This window comes from Capricornis sumatraensis, chromosome 2, assembly GCF_032405125.1.
Source record: "Capricornis sumatraensis isolate serow.1 chromosome 2, serow.2, whole genome shotgun sequence".
NCBI classification, from domain to species: domain Eukaryota; kingdom Metazoa; phylum Chordata; class Mammalia; order Artiodactyla; family Bovidae; genus Capricornis; species Capricornis sumatraensis.
In genome coordinates, this window is record NC_091070.1 from 90,109,980 (window position 1) to 90,124,702 (window position 14,723).

Consider the following 14,723-nt stretch of genomic DNA (forward strand, 5'->3'; position numbering starts at 1 on the left):
TTTTCCTTAATGATGCATATATAGAAGGATGATAACTTGGTCCTTATAAAGAACATTTAACAATGAAAAAGCCATGCATGATAATCTTGAATTGAAAAGAATAAAATTGTTTATATAATTATAGCTACAACCATTTTTAAAAACAATTATAATCAGTTAATAGTTTTATTTATATTTACTGTTTTATTGTTTATATTACAACTACAACCATTTTTAAAAATAATTATAATCGGCTAACAGTTTTGTTTACATATGTTTTATCTTCCTATATCTTTGTGCTTTAAAAACACTCCACCATTGAAAAAAAAAAAGTTCCACTGTTACTTGAGAGAAATTTAGTAAATCTTTATAAACTGGATGGATGTTTGGATGAAGGAAGGGCAAAGTTTGAGCCATCACTTATCTAAAGATTTGTTTAAGAAAAAAAAGAAAAAATATATATATTCAGTCAGTTTTGATTATTTACAGTAGTTATTTTCCACACAGTAATCACAAACACTGAATTAGTGGTTACTGAGCCACTGCTCCTAGGGGAAACAAAGGCTTAGGTTTCCAGGAGCCCCCAGTCACATCTTCATCAGCCTATTTATCAATATGCCTACAGTCACATTTTCATCAACTGATCAGTATGTAACCTTGTTTTATGTAAGTTTCTATTTAAAGACATTTAATACACTGTTCATTCAATAAAAGTGAAGTCATTGCAGAGCACTGCTGCTGCTGCTAAGTCGCTTCAGTCGTGTCCGACTCTATGCGACCCCATAGACGGCCTCCTACCAGGCTCCTCTGTCCCTGGGATTCTCCAGGCAAGAACACTGGAGTGGGTTGCCATTTCCTTCTCCAATGCATGGAAGTGAAAAGTGAAAGTGAAGTCGCTCAGTCGTGTCCGACTCTTCGCGACCTTATGGACTGCAGCCTACCAGGCTCCTCCATCCATGGAATTTTCCAGGCAAGAGTACTGCAGCGGGGTGCCATTGCCTTCTCCATTGCAGAGCACTGAAGAAGTGAAGTCGCTCAGTCATGTCCGACTCTTTGTGACCCCATGGGCTATAGCCTACCAGGCTCCTCTGTCCATGGGATTTTCCAGGCAATAGTACTGGAGTGGATTGCCATTTCCTTCTCCAGGGAATCTTCCCGACCCAGGGATCGAACCCGGGTCTCCCGCGTTGTAGACAGACGCTTTACCATCTGAGCCACCAGGGAAGTCCTAACTGATCCCTAAATAAAATACATCTAACACACCATTAAGGCACATCACAGCTTTGTGCACAAAATGTCTACAACACCTCAGCACAATGCTGGGAGGTCATTTTAAACAGCAAATTCATGCACAAAAGCGCAAAACTGTGAAAGACACACTAACTAATCTGTGAAAAGGAATCTGTTCAGCATATGACAGTTGAAACAAAAAGACAAGTGTATCATACTGTTAAATTCATTTGGGAAGATGTACATCAGGTGACTCAAAATTTTCCCACTCTGGGCAGGTTTATAAAATCATAAAAGTGTTACAATGATTAATTTGGGGGGTTACAAAATAAATTTTATCAAGTAGGCAAATTCACAAATATGGGATCAATGAATAATGAGGATCAAGTGTATATACCTATATAAATTCTAATAATAATGCCTATAAGAAATTCAGAACCCAAACTATTAATAGTAGAACAGGTAGATATAATTATACTAGTAACAACCTCTTTTGATATAAACATGCATCAAATTTCATGAATTAAGATATGTTCTCAGAGCATATTACATTTCCAAAAAGAAGAGATCATTTAAAAATCTAAAATACTATATTCTTTCAACTATGAATAGTCTCAAATATTCAAAATGTCAACAAGAATAGCTAAGAGAGTTAAGCATGAACAACTGCTCAGACTATTTCAAAAAATCATCTAAGAGAACAAATTCTTTCCAAAAACTAATGAAGCTATTATGGAACAGCACACCCTCCTTAATTATCTACCTCAGAAGAATACCTAAAAATTATCTAAAGCAACTGAAAAAATTCAGTAATTACTTACCTGACTTTATCCCTGAACTTCACAATTGGCACTTTTGCTCGAATTAACTGAGGTCTCTCAATGTAACTAGCTAAAGAATAAAAGATAAAATGGGTATCTGTAAATGTTTCTGAAATTCATGGTATTCCAATGAACATTTCTTAAAAGTAGTATTTTACTTAGCTAAAACAATTTAAGAAAATAGTCTTTGAGAGAGAAAGCAAAGACAAAAGGACATTATCAAATTCTTCTAAGACTGGAACTTCCAATACCATGTGGAGGGTTTTATATATTAATATGTTATTTTTAGAAATGTGGTCTAATACCTAATAATACCTATAAAGAATTTCATCATAGCATTATAAGAGAAATATCTAGGCCAGCAGCAGGGGGATAGCTAAATTCTGCAACAGCACATGGAAGACACCATGGCAGTCATAAAATCATATTTACAAAGAATGTTAAATGTAGAAATGCTGGCAACATAATACATGGGACAGCGAAAAATTCAAAGAAGTATGAAAAAAACAGGTATCAAATTTTTGTACTCTACCAAACTTAACTACCAGGTGTTAAAACTAAAAATTTTGTTATAATGCTTTTACCACCAAAATTATGATAATATATATCAAGCTTCAAATACAATTATGTGCAGGAATTCAATGAGGTATAATGAAAAATAAGATTAAGAGTTAAAAGTAGTAAAGGCTCAGACACCAACAAGCTATACTGCTCAGGCAAGTCACCAATCTCACTGATTACCCCTTAATCTGATTATTCCATTATTAAAAACACTAATCAAAAAAAAAAAAAGAAACCTTTCATTTGAAATTACATGACCTCTAAGGTCCTTTTCACTTTTTATATTTTATGATTTTAATAATAATTATTAAAAATCCACTTAAGGTACGAATTTCTCCTTTATTTTACAAATGCAAAATTCAAGTCCACTGAAATAAATCTCTTGATTTCTTTCCTACAACTGATAAAAGTTGTTGTTCAAGGGCAATAACCTGTTAAGTGACTTTTTATTTCCCACCTTAAAGTCTAACACATGAGAAATATTTGTTAAATAAATGGACAAATAGTCTATTCAACATCACACAGTTAGTGTGACTTCAAATGTCCACAATATTCTGTGGAAGTTTAAATTATTTGAGATGGCTTAATTTGTGGATTAAAATCTGCTTTGTCAGCTTATTCAAAGAGTAAAATCTTACGATATAATGGCCTAAGTCACTAATTTTGCTTTCAGTTGGAGTGACATATTTGGGCTTTGGGTTCAGTGATCATATTTTTAAACCAAGTAAAGATGTCTATCATTGCAAACAGATGAGATGCTCTCTTCCTCACATATAAGTAAGACTTGTATATTTCTTTTGGCTTTTGAGATACTCTGCACTGTAGTTACTTACATTCATGCTTTAACTTTCCTAACAGCGTTCAGCTGTTTGAGAATAAACTAAGACTTACACATCTCTGAATTTCTGACTACCTTCAGTGGGACAGCTTGCAAGTAGAAAGAATTGTCGAATAAATGGTTACTTTAATTAAAAGTTAAATTCACTTGGGAAAAAGAATCCACATTATACCTAATCTCACCAGAAAATAAAACAATTCTTATCAGAAAATAAACACAGTGAGACATTATAAATAAATAGTTATGTCAAATGACATATGAACGTGAGGCACGTCAGACTTACAAAGTCTAGTACAGAAGTGTTTGTGGACTAAGGTGAGTATATGCCGTGCTTCAGTCTTCTGATTTACCTGAAAAAAACACTGAAAAGTTAAAAATAAAGTTTTTTCATTATCTTTCTAAACTTAATGTTTTATTTTCTTAATGTATCTCAACAAAAAGAAAACATATAAAGTATACTTTTCATTGGAGTTATTTTTCAATATACAGTAAATTGCACTATTTAAAAGTCAACCTTTATGCTATCTTTAATATTTCTAAATCAATTTCTGATTTTAAACTTAAAAGCACAACTTTAAAAGAAATATTTTAACAGCTATATGTCATTTTTTCCTTTAGTATAAATGTACAAAAAATAATCTGCAAGGAAATATAAACAATTTTAACTTTCTATAACATGTTTTATTTCCCTATCTAGATTGTGAGTTGCTTAAAAATAAGGTTCAAATCCATGGTGTTTTAAGTTGTGACAAACATGATTCAAACATGTGAACAGAATGGAGGAGTAAAAGTCTGTCTAATCAAAGCTATGGTTTTTCCAGTAGTCATGTATGGATGTGAGAGTGGGACTATAAAGAAACTGGGCACAGAATTGATGCTTTTGAACTGTGGTGTTGGAGAAGACTCTTGAGAGTCCCTTGGACTGCAAGGAGATCCAACCAGTCCATCTTAAAGCAGGATGGACTGGGTCTTCATTGGAAGGACTGATACTGAAGCTGAAACTCCAATACTTTGGCCATCTGATGCGAAGAGCTGACTCACTGGAAAAGACCCTGATGCTGGGAAAGACTGAAGGCAGGAGAAGGGGATGACAGAGGATGAGATGGTTGGATGGCATCACCAACTCAATGGACATGGGTTTGGGTGGACTCCAGGAGTTGGTGATAGACAGGGAGGCCTGGCATGCTGCAGTCCATGGTGTCGCAAAGAATCAGACACAACTGAGCGACTGAACTGAAGTATAATCTAACTGTATGAGAGAAAGTTTTAATTAAAACTCTAGTATTCTTCATTATTTTTATTATTTCTGAGGCTTTTCTTTTCTCAGTTTTCCTTTATATGATTTCAAAGCCTAGAAAGTATCAGGAGTTTCTTTCCTGGAATAAATCTCTTCCTGACTTGCAGTAACTAGAAGTCACTTTTGTTACTGGATTAACATGAACAATATTACCATTCAATAGAGGCTTTTTTATTTTTTAAGAGGTGAAATACAAGGCATATTAAAATTACACTGAAATTAATCTTCGGTAATTCAGAAGAGACTTCAGCATATTCAAGAGGCTATTCAGGTGAATTTAATAAACAGCAATTTTTGTGGAACTAAGGACATACAAGAGTATCAGTTAACAGGAAATTCAAATAAATGTAATAAAAAATAAAATTTGGTTGCTAAGTATGAAGAAACAAAGTCAAAATATCAGAGATAATTACTTTAAATCACAATAGTCTTATTTTACATTTCAGAGAAATCTCTTTTAATTCCCAAAATAAGAACTCCAAATCCCACAGTACTTTCAAGGGAAAAATAATACAGATTAAATATAGAATCACTGAGAATTCAAATGGAAGGAAATAAATCAAGCAGATAAAACACAAACTATTCCTCTTTGCTGCATCCTGGTAACATACCCAACCCAATGGCATTTCAAAATAAAGATAGAGCTCTTTAAAAACACACAGTGAAACTGCCTCACTTTAACAACTTAGAAATAAATTAATACTACAATTTGTTGTTTTTTTGCACATGCCTTAAAAAAAATAGAAGCAGCAGCATTTCCTGACTTTCTTTGAATTACTATAAACAAAGAATTTAAAGAAGCAATTAAAACAAAGTAGGGCTTTTTCCCTCAATGACTTTTATATGAAATTTCTTAAATGACTTAATATGAAAAACACACTTAGAATAAATGTTTCATTACTTACTGGTTCCTCTTTAACAACTAGACATAAGTCACCATCACTGCTCCGAGTACCAAATCCATTTAAAGAAGATCCAACTAGAAAAAGTCTGCTTTCTAGAGAAATAGAATTGTAAGGTTTTACTTAAAATTAAAATAGGAATGCATATAATTAAAGAGCATGCAAAATAGGGAAACATACGTGGAAATAACAGTTGAATTTCTCTCTGCAGCTCTGTTCGACAGAGTTCTTTCTTCTTTAAATCACTTACTTGCTGCTGACATGCTTCAAATAACTCCAGTATCTGCTGACTCAACTTGAATGCACCACAAAAAAAGTAAAAATTTCATTCAGAAATGTAAAAGTTACCAGCATATTGAGAAGTATAAAATTACTGACAGTATTTTTAAAATAAATATATATTATCTACTTAACACTTTCTAATACAAAATGACCACTATTCAAGTAATAATAATTACTTAGAATCTGAAATAGTTAACAATTTTTACATAGTAAAGTATCATTGACAAGTCACAGATAAAATATATACATATTATCTCCATAACACTTTCTAATACAAAACTACCACTATTCAAGTAATAATAATTACTTAGTATCTGAAATAGTTTACAATTTTTACAAAGTATCACTGACAAATCACAGAGAATTCATAATGAGTATAATTCATAGGTCCTCATACTATAACCTTCAGTTACTGACTGTTTTTATATGGGACATGAACTAAGAATGGTTTTTATATTTTTAAAGGGTTATAAAAACAAAACAAAACAAAAATATGCAACAGAAATGAAGTCTACAATAATCTACTTTCTGGCCCTTTAAAGAAGGTTACCCAACCCCTGGTATTCATACCATGAATACCAAATAAAACAGACTTCAGAAGAGAAGTCCCGGTGGTCTATGCTCATGCAAACCACCCTCTTTCCTATTCTCATAGCACTGCCCTGAGCCCTGCTTTCTTGTGGCCATCTACAAACAGATCTCCCTCTTTATCCCCCTTTCCAGTTCATACTTTCCCCTCCAAATGACCTCTTGCCATCACCACAGGTGACTCCCGTACCTACAGTGGGGTAAGTATCATGACATACTCCCACCATTTCAACATCTTTTACTCCATTATTTTTCATCAACGTTTCAGAGACACAACATGATTATTACAATAAAACAGAACTTCTCTAGCTTTGAAATTTTAAATTCCAGTATACAAGATAGGTTTCAATCTCCTGACCAATTCTCAATCTTCTTGAGAACCACACAACCCTGGATTCTCTTGGATTCTCTCTCTCTCCCAACCCAACATGCCCTGAAACAGCATGATCCCCTTCCCTACCCACTCTATACTCCACAATGCACCCCTTGAACCATTCTCTTTTATCATACCTTAACATTATACCCCTGTCATGCTCTAACAAAACCCTAATTTTAGGTTCACTATAAACAGCCACCTTCTCTGCTCTTTTCTGTGAGTTCCTAACTGGGAAAACATTTTAAAATCACAAAATTGGTATGTTGCAAATTTACAATTTAAAAAATAACCTAAGATTTAACCCATAGCATCTCTAAGCAATTACTTCAATGTCTCTGGTTAGATATTGCTTCCATTTTTCACCATCAGCATTCCAAAATGTTTATACCTTTCCTCAAGTTTCCTACACTTATCTCACTTCCTTCAGCAGATAACTTCACATTAAAGTTTACTAAGAAACTGAAGAAACCAAATGTGACATTCCTCAGCTTCCAACTACAAACCTGCAAACTACTATCTGAATGAAACCTCACCTCCCTACCTCTCCTGTCAGATAAACTGTCCTGTTTCTTGGTCCAAAGCTAATCCCTCTATCAAAAATACTTCTGTATCCACCCCTTTTGGTCACCTCTGGGGCACAAATATTCCATCAGTTTTTTGACCTGTCTTTTGCATTTTCAACCTCTCCCTCTCCAGGACTTTCTCCAAGTCTATGACCAGGCACAAGTCTCACTCATCATTTGAAATACTTTATCACATTTAGAACACTCATTTTAAGAAAGCAGAGGCAGTCAGGATAACCTGGCAATGAAAGAGACATAATTTTTTAATATCCTGAATAACCATCCTCCCAAAATGCTACAGACCCCAGTTTGATCCCTGGGTCATTAAGATCCCCTGCAGAAGGGAATGGCAAAGAGTCAGACACGACTGAGAGACTGACAAAAAGAGACTAAGCAACTAGGAGAAAACAAACATATCAAACCATCCAAAATAAAAATGGCCAAAAAAGACAGCACAATTGACTACATATTACTCATGAATTCTAAAATACTGCAAGTTAGGACCAAACACCAACAGCAGCAAGATCCACATGGTATCAGAAACATGACAAGAAGAGGAGAGGGATTGGGGACAGCCCTGGAGCCAGAACAAACAGAAAATCAAACTCCCTAGAAGCGCTACCTCCCACCCCCTCCCTTAAATGGACAGTTCCAGTTCAGTGTAATAAAACAGCAACTGAAACTCGCACGGGGTTTCACAGGAGACAACTCACAAGGCACGAAAGGCAAGAAAATCACACAAACATCAGGAATCTCAAAACTAACTGAAACTCCTTTCTAAGACACAGCAACATACCAAGCAGAAACTGCCAGGAAGAGAAACCTAAACTAAGTAGTACAGAGTCACTGGGGTAAAGGAAAGAAAGTCTAGAACAAGAACGATTCTGCCCTCCAAAGGGCATCCGACGATGCTGAGAAACAGTGGTTATCAGTCATCATACTTGGGGGAGTGGGCACCACAGGGTGAGCCAGAAAGCCACTGAATATCCTACAACGCCCAGGACAACTCCCTGCAGCAAAAATACCTGACCCTCAGTGCTAATACTGCAAAAAGCAAAAAACCCTGATCTAGATAGAGCCAGAGAAGGAAAGGAGGAAAGGTCTCAGAAGATATATTTTTGAACACTATATCACAGCAGAGGATTCCCCCCAGCCCCAAACCTAGCAAAAAGCTAGCTTACCCAACCCTCATCTGAAAGTAGTATACTGCTGTTTACTCGCTCAGAGTTGTGTCCAACTCTTTGAGACCCCATGGACTAGAGCTCACCAGGCTCTTCTGTCCATGGGATTTCCCAGGCAAGCATACTGGAGTGGGTTGCCATTTCTTCACCTGGGGATCTTCCTGACACAAGGATCGAACACGCATCGCCTGTTTGGCAGGTGGATTCTTTACCACCAAGCCACCTGGGCTTCCCTAAAGCCATCTTTCTTAAACATAAGTAACAGAAAAGAATTGGAATCTCAAAAAGAGAGGTGAGAATGGGAGGACAGAAAAATATTTGAAGAAATAATGCCTAGAAACAATTCAAGTCAATTCTCATACAAAGTTTTTGTAAGAAAAATGCAAAGAGTGACATTCCTACAGATAACGAAGCTCACCACAAAGCCATGTTCACAAAATGAATGAATATTTTAATATAATATGCAGAACCAAGGTTTTCTCTCTCATTATTAATTTCCTAAAAGGATAACTGACTATAAAGCATACATAACTGAAAAAAATAATTGGAAGTTTACATTTTTAAAAATTATCAAAAGCAGCAAAAACATGAAATACCTAGGAATATATTAAAGATATATAAAACCCATACTCTGAAAATTATAAATATTGAGAGAAATTAAAACATCTAAATAAATAGATACGAAAGTTAAAGGATTTAACATACCTGACACTTCTAGACTTAACCATACAGCTACAGTAATCAACACAGTCTGGCACTGGGAAAAGGACAGATAAAAAAGATAACAAAAGAGAATACTGAAGTATTTATGAAATGCTATGCTACCTGGAATTTGCTTCAAACTACTAGAGGAGGGAGGTATAGACAAAATAAGATTGGTCAAATGTCGGTAACTGTTCAAGCTTGGTCTTATGAGGATCTACAATACCACATTCTATTTTTTCATATATTTGATACTCTCCATAATAAAAAGCTTCTTAAGGCATTCATATTTACAAAAAGATTTTTAAAAGGTCTCCAGTTAAACTGGTTAATCTAAAATTTTAAATGGCACTTGAATAATTAAGTTTTATCTACCTAGAGCAGGGTTGGCAAACCTTGACCTGTAGGCCAAACACTGCCTCTGGTCTGTTCTGTAGGACTAACCAACTAAAACTGATTCTTACATTTTTAAAGGATTGCTTACAAAAAAAAGAAAAGGAGACAGGGCCCACGTACTTCACATGTCTAGAATTTATTAATTGGCCCTTTATCAAAAAAGTTGTGTCAACTCCTTGATTTAGAGAAGCAAGCAGATCAAAACTGCTATAAGTCAGAATATATACTCTACATCTGTTGAATAACAAAGAGAAAAATTTCTTGGGAATTCCCTGGAAATCAAATGGTTAAAACTTGGTGCTTTCACTGCATGACTGGGCCCAGGGCTCGGCTCAATCCCTGGTCAGGGAATTAAGATTCCTCAAGCTGCATAGCACAGCCAAAAAATAAAATTTTTTCATTGGAATGACTATGTTCACGTGGAAACACTCACATATGAAAAAGTTTATGATCAGGTAGAAATTATGAAATTCCACGTATTTGCTCCTCTCCCTCTTCTACGGTTCTGGGAAGATTTCTTCTCTCTCAAGCACTATAATGGAGATCTAGCAGATTTCTATACAGATAAATTTTCCCTCCTGTCACATTAGTGATTCATAGTGTCAAATTATGTTACTGCATCTTAGAACAGATACGTAGAGTCCAGAGGAGAAAAAAACACAAAAAGAAATGTATGTATATGCTGAAACAAGACTTAGAGATATTTCAAAAGATAGCTAAATGGCCTTATAACTGGGAAAAAAAGAAGAATGTCTGATATGAAATCCTGGCTAAAAATCAAGCAAAAAAAAAATACTTAGATCATATATGTAATAACAAGCTGACTATGCCTAATGGCATTTCAAAAACTTTTTTCCTTTCATTCAAAAGTAAAATGTTCCTTGTTTTCCTTAGTTTAAAAAAAAACCTACTGCAACAAAGTATCTGTAAAACAAATTATTCTTAAAGTTGCTTAAATCTCTGTAATACTACAGTTTTGGCTGCTTCCCAGATCTATTACTTGAAAATTACTTGTAGAAGATATATTTCTCACTGTATGTAAAAATTATATCTTTGCAAAACTGCATAAGAAAGCTAATAAACACAAGAGAGTTCCAGAAAAACATCTATTTCTGCTTTATTGACTATGCCAAAGCCTTTGACTGTGTGCATCACAATAAACTGTGGAGAATTCTGAAAGAGATGGAAATACTGGACCACCTGACTGGCCTCTTGAGAAATCTATATGCAGGTCAGGAAGCACCAGTTAGAACTGGACATGGAACAACAGACTGGTTCCAAATAGGAAAAGGAGTACGTCAAGGCTGTCTATTGTCACCCTGCTTATTTAACTTCTATGCAGAGAACATCATGAGAAATGCTGGACTGGAAGAAACACAAGCTGGAATCAAGATTGCCGGGAGAAATATCAATAACCTCAGATATGCAGATGACACCACCCTTATGGCAGAAAGTGAAGAGGAGCTAAAAAGCCTCCTGATGAAAGTGAAAGAGGAGAGTGAAAAAGTTGGCTTACAGCTCAACATTCAGAAAACGAAGATCATGGCATCCGGTCCCATCACTTCATGGCAAATAGATGGGGAAACAGTGGAAACAGTGTCAGACTTTATTTTTTGGGGCTCCAAAATCACTGCAGATGGTGACTGCAGCCATGAAATTAAAAGACGCCTACTCCTTGGAAGAAAAGTTATGACCAACCTAGATAGCATATTCAAAAGCAGGGACATTACTTTGCCGACTAAGGTCCGTCTAGTCAAGGCTATTGTTTTTCCAGTAGTCATGTATGGATGTGAGAGTTGGACTGTGAAGAAGGCTGAGTGCCAAAGAATTGATGCCTTTGAACTGTGGTGTTGGAGAAGACTCTTGAGAGTCCCTTGGACTGCAAGGAGATCCAACCAGTCCATTCTGAAGATCAGCCCTGGATTTCTTTGGAAGGAATGATGCTAAAGCTGAAGCTCCAGTACTCTGGCCACCTCATGCGGAGAGCTGACTCACTGGAAAAGACTCTGATACTGGGAGGGATTGGGGGCAGGAGGAGAAGGGGACGACAGAGGATGGGATGGCTGGATGGCATCACTGACTCAATGGACGTGAATCTGAGTGAACTCCAGGAGTTGGTGATGGACAGGGAGGCCTGGTGTGCTGCAATTCATGGGGTCACAAAGTCGGATATGACTGAGCTACTGAACTGAACTGAACTTAACACAGATTTAAAATATTAAAATACTTTTTCCAAATATCAATATTGAATTTTCCAAAAAAATATTATAACCTATCCTCCAAAGAAAGAAAGTGAAGTCACTCAGTCATCTCCGACTCTTTGTGACCCCATGGAGTATAGCCTACCAGGCTCTTCCGTCCATGGAATTCTCCAGGCAAGAGTACTGGAGTGGGTTGCCATTTCCTTCTCCAGGGGATCTTTCTGACCCAGGGATCGAACCCAGGTTTCCCACATTGCAGGCAGACACTTTACCATCTGAGCCACCAGGGAAGCTCCTCAAACTCAAACCAAATTACTAATAAGGCTATCACTGTCTGAGATCAGCACAAGCCACTAAAGACAAGTTAGGTATGGATTTAGGGTCAGAAAAGTTTTTAAATGAGCCAGTAAAGCTTCAGGTATAACTTTTACATGGTATTCTCAGTAGATTCTCCATCTGTCCCTAGAAGCTGGGTCCCCATGTAAAAGAAAGTGAATAAACCTTTCAGCTGGGAGTATCAAAAAGAGCAACAGGTTTTGGCTAAACGTTTAAGTGCCATCTACAAACAACAAACACAAAATAGCAATGAGCTATCAAGATAGAAGAAATAAAGTTAAATATGGCACAGAAAACAGGCCATTAGGTTACAAATACTTCAATAAAAACTGACAATTCCTCAGGTTTCTCATTGCCACATTCTTTGTTAACATGAAACTGTAAGAAAAGCTGGTACTAATTACTGAGTAAAATAAAGCTAGATATGAATTAAAAGTTTAAATTCATTCTTGATGCTGAATTCCTTTTCCCTTCAAAGTAAATAAAATAGAATCAGGAAAACATCATGCTGAAAACAACCCACTCCTTACTAGTATGTTAAAGTACTGTTTTTTTGTATGGCCACAAATTAGAGCCTTCTTAATTCATCAGCTAATACAATGATTAGGCAGTCTGAATAACTGATTTTTTTCCCTGAAGCCTGATTGTTTTTAGGCACATACAATTACCTGACCTTAGTCAAGAGAAAAATGCCTAATAAAAGGAGGATGGAGAAAACAAAGCAAGCTTTCATTTGAGGATCTCTAGGGCTGAGACTTGGTCTAAACTTTCTACATGAATCTACATCTCAGTGGCTTTAAAAATCTGACTGACACATACATTATAAAGATAGAGCCCTAAGAATAAATTTAACCACTGAGGTAAAAGAGCTGTACAATGAAAACTATAAAACATTGATGAAAGAAATTAAAGACTATAAAAAAAATGGACAGATACCCAATCATGGATCAGAAGAATTGAAATTATTGAAATGTCCATAGTATCCATAGCAATCTACAGATTCAATGCAATCTCTATCAAAATTCCAACAGCATTTCTCACAGAAATAGAAAAAACAATCCTAAAATGCATATGGACCCACCAACGACCCAGAACAGCTACAGCAATCTTGAGCAAAAAGAACAAAGCTGGAGTAATGATACTTTCTGATTTCCAATTCTATTACAAAGCTGTAGTAATCATTAAATATTATGGTACTGACATAAAAATGAACACACAGACCAGTGAACAAAACAGAGAGTCCAAGAAAGAAACCCACACACATATGGTTAACTAAAGGGTGTCAAGACTACACAACAGGAAAAGGACAGTTTTTCAACAATGTTGAGAAAATTGGATATCCACATGCAAAAAGATGAAATTGGAGCCTTATCTTACAACATACACAATAATCAATTAAAAATGAATTAAAGACTTAAATTCAAAACCTGAAACAGTGCACTCCTGTAAGAAAAGATACGGGGAAAGCTCCATGATCTTGGTCTCGACAATGATTTTTTGGATTTTAATACCAAAAACACAGGCAACAAAAGCAAATACCAGTAAGTGGAACTATGTAAAACAAAAATATTTCTGTAAAATAACAATTAAAAAGAGCGAGAAAGGAAAGAGAAAGTGACATACAGAATGGGGGGAAATACAACTCTAACAAAAATACAAATGATCCAATTTAAAAATGGACAAAAGACCTAAAGAGATATTTTTCTAAATAAGACACACAAATGGTCAACAGGTACATGAAAGGATGTGCAGCACTACCAAGCATCAGGAAAATACAAATCAAAACCACAATGAGATATCACTACATACTTGTTAAGATGGCTATTACCAAAAGGCAAAAGGTAAGTGTTGGCAAGGATCCAGAGAAAAGAGAATCCTTATTCACCACTGGTAGGATGTACATCGGTACAACCATATCGGAAAACAGCATGATGCCTTCTCAAAGAACTAAAAACAGAACTACCATGTGTTCCATCAACCCCGGGACTGGGTACACATCCAGAGGAAAAGGTATCTATCTCAGCAAGGTATCTGCACTCCCGTGTTCCCTCCAGTGTTACTCACAGTAGCCAAGATGTGGAAACTTAACTGCCCACTGACAAAGAAAATGTGACATGTCTGTATACACGTACACAATGAAATATTATTTGGCCTTAAAAAAAAAAATGGAAATTCTGCCATTTGCAACATGGATGAATCTGGAAGACATTAAGATACATGAAATGAGCTAGACACAAAAAGACAAACATTGTATGATTTTACATGTGGAATCTAAAAAAGTCAAATTCACGGTAGCAGAGAGTGCAATGGTAGTTATTACTGAAGGGAGCAGGATAAGGAAAACAGGGAAATGCTGATCAAAGGGTATAAACTTTTAGTTATAAGATAAATTAGATATGGAGACATAAAGTACAATATGGTGAATATAGTTAATAACAATGTACAGAACACTTGAAATTTGCTTAGAAAA

The 14,723-nt window shown here is 35.7% G+C and overlaps 1 protein-coding gene across 3 annotated transcripts in view; it reads right to left on the reverse strand.

Annotated features, from left to right (window-relative positions):
* The window catches only part of TENT2 (terminal nucleotidyltransferase 2), a 63,628-nt gene that overhangs the window by 30,108 nt on the left and 18,797 nt on the right, over positions 1 to 14,723 (reverse strand). For 2 of the 3 annotated variants that reach the window (XM_068991919.1, XM_068991937.1), the window contains exons 5-8: positions 5,809 to 5,923; positions 5,632 to 5,723; positions 3,713 to 3,791; positions 2,031 to 2,100 (exon numbers count right to left, since the gene is read on the reverse strand). In XM_068991919.1, coding sequence (XP_068848020.1) covers positions 2,031 to 2,100; positions 3,713 to 3,791; positions 5,632 to 5,723; positions 5,809 to 5,923 — 356 coding nt within the window. The remainder of the gene's footprint in view (positions 1 to 2,030; positions 2,101 to 3,712; positions 3,792 to 5,631; positions 5,724 to 5,808; positions 5,924 to 14,723) is intronic. The other variant, XM_068991928.1, reaches the window with a different exon arrangement.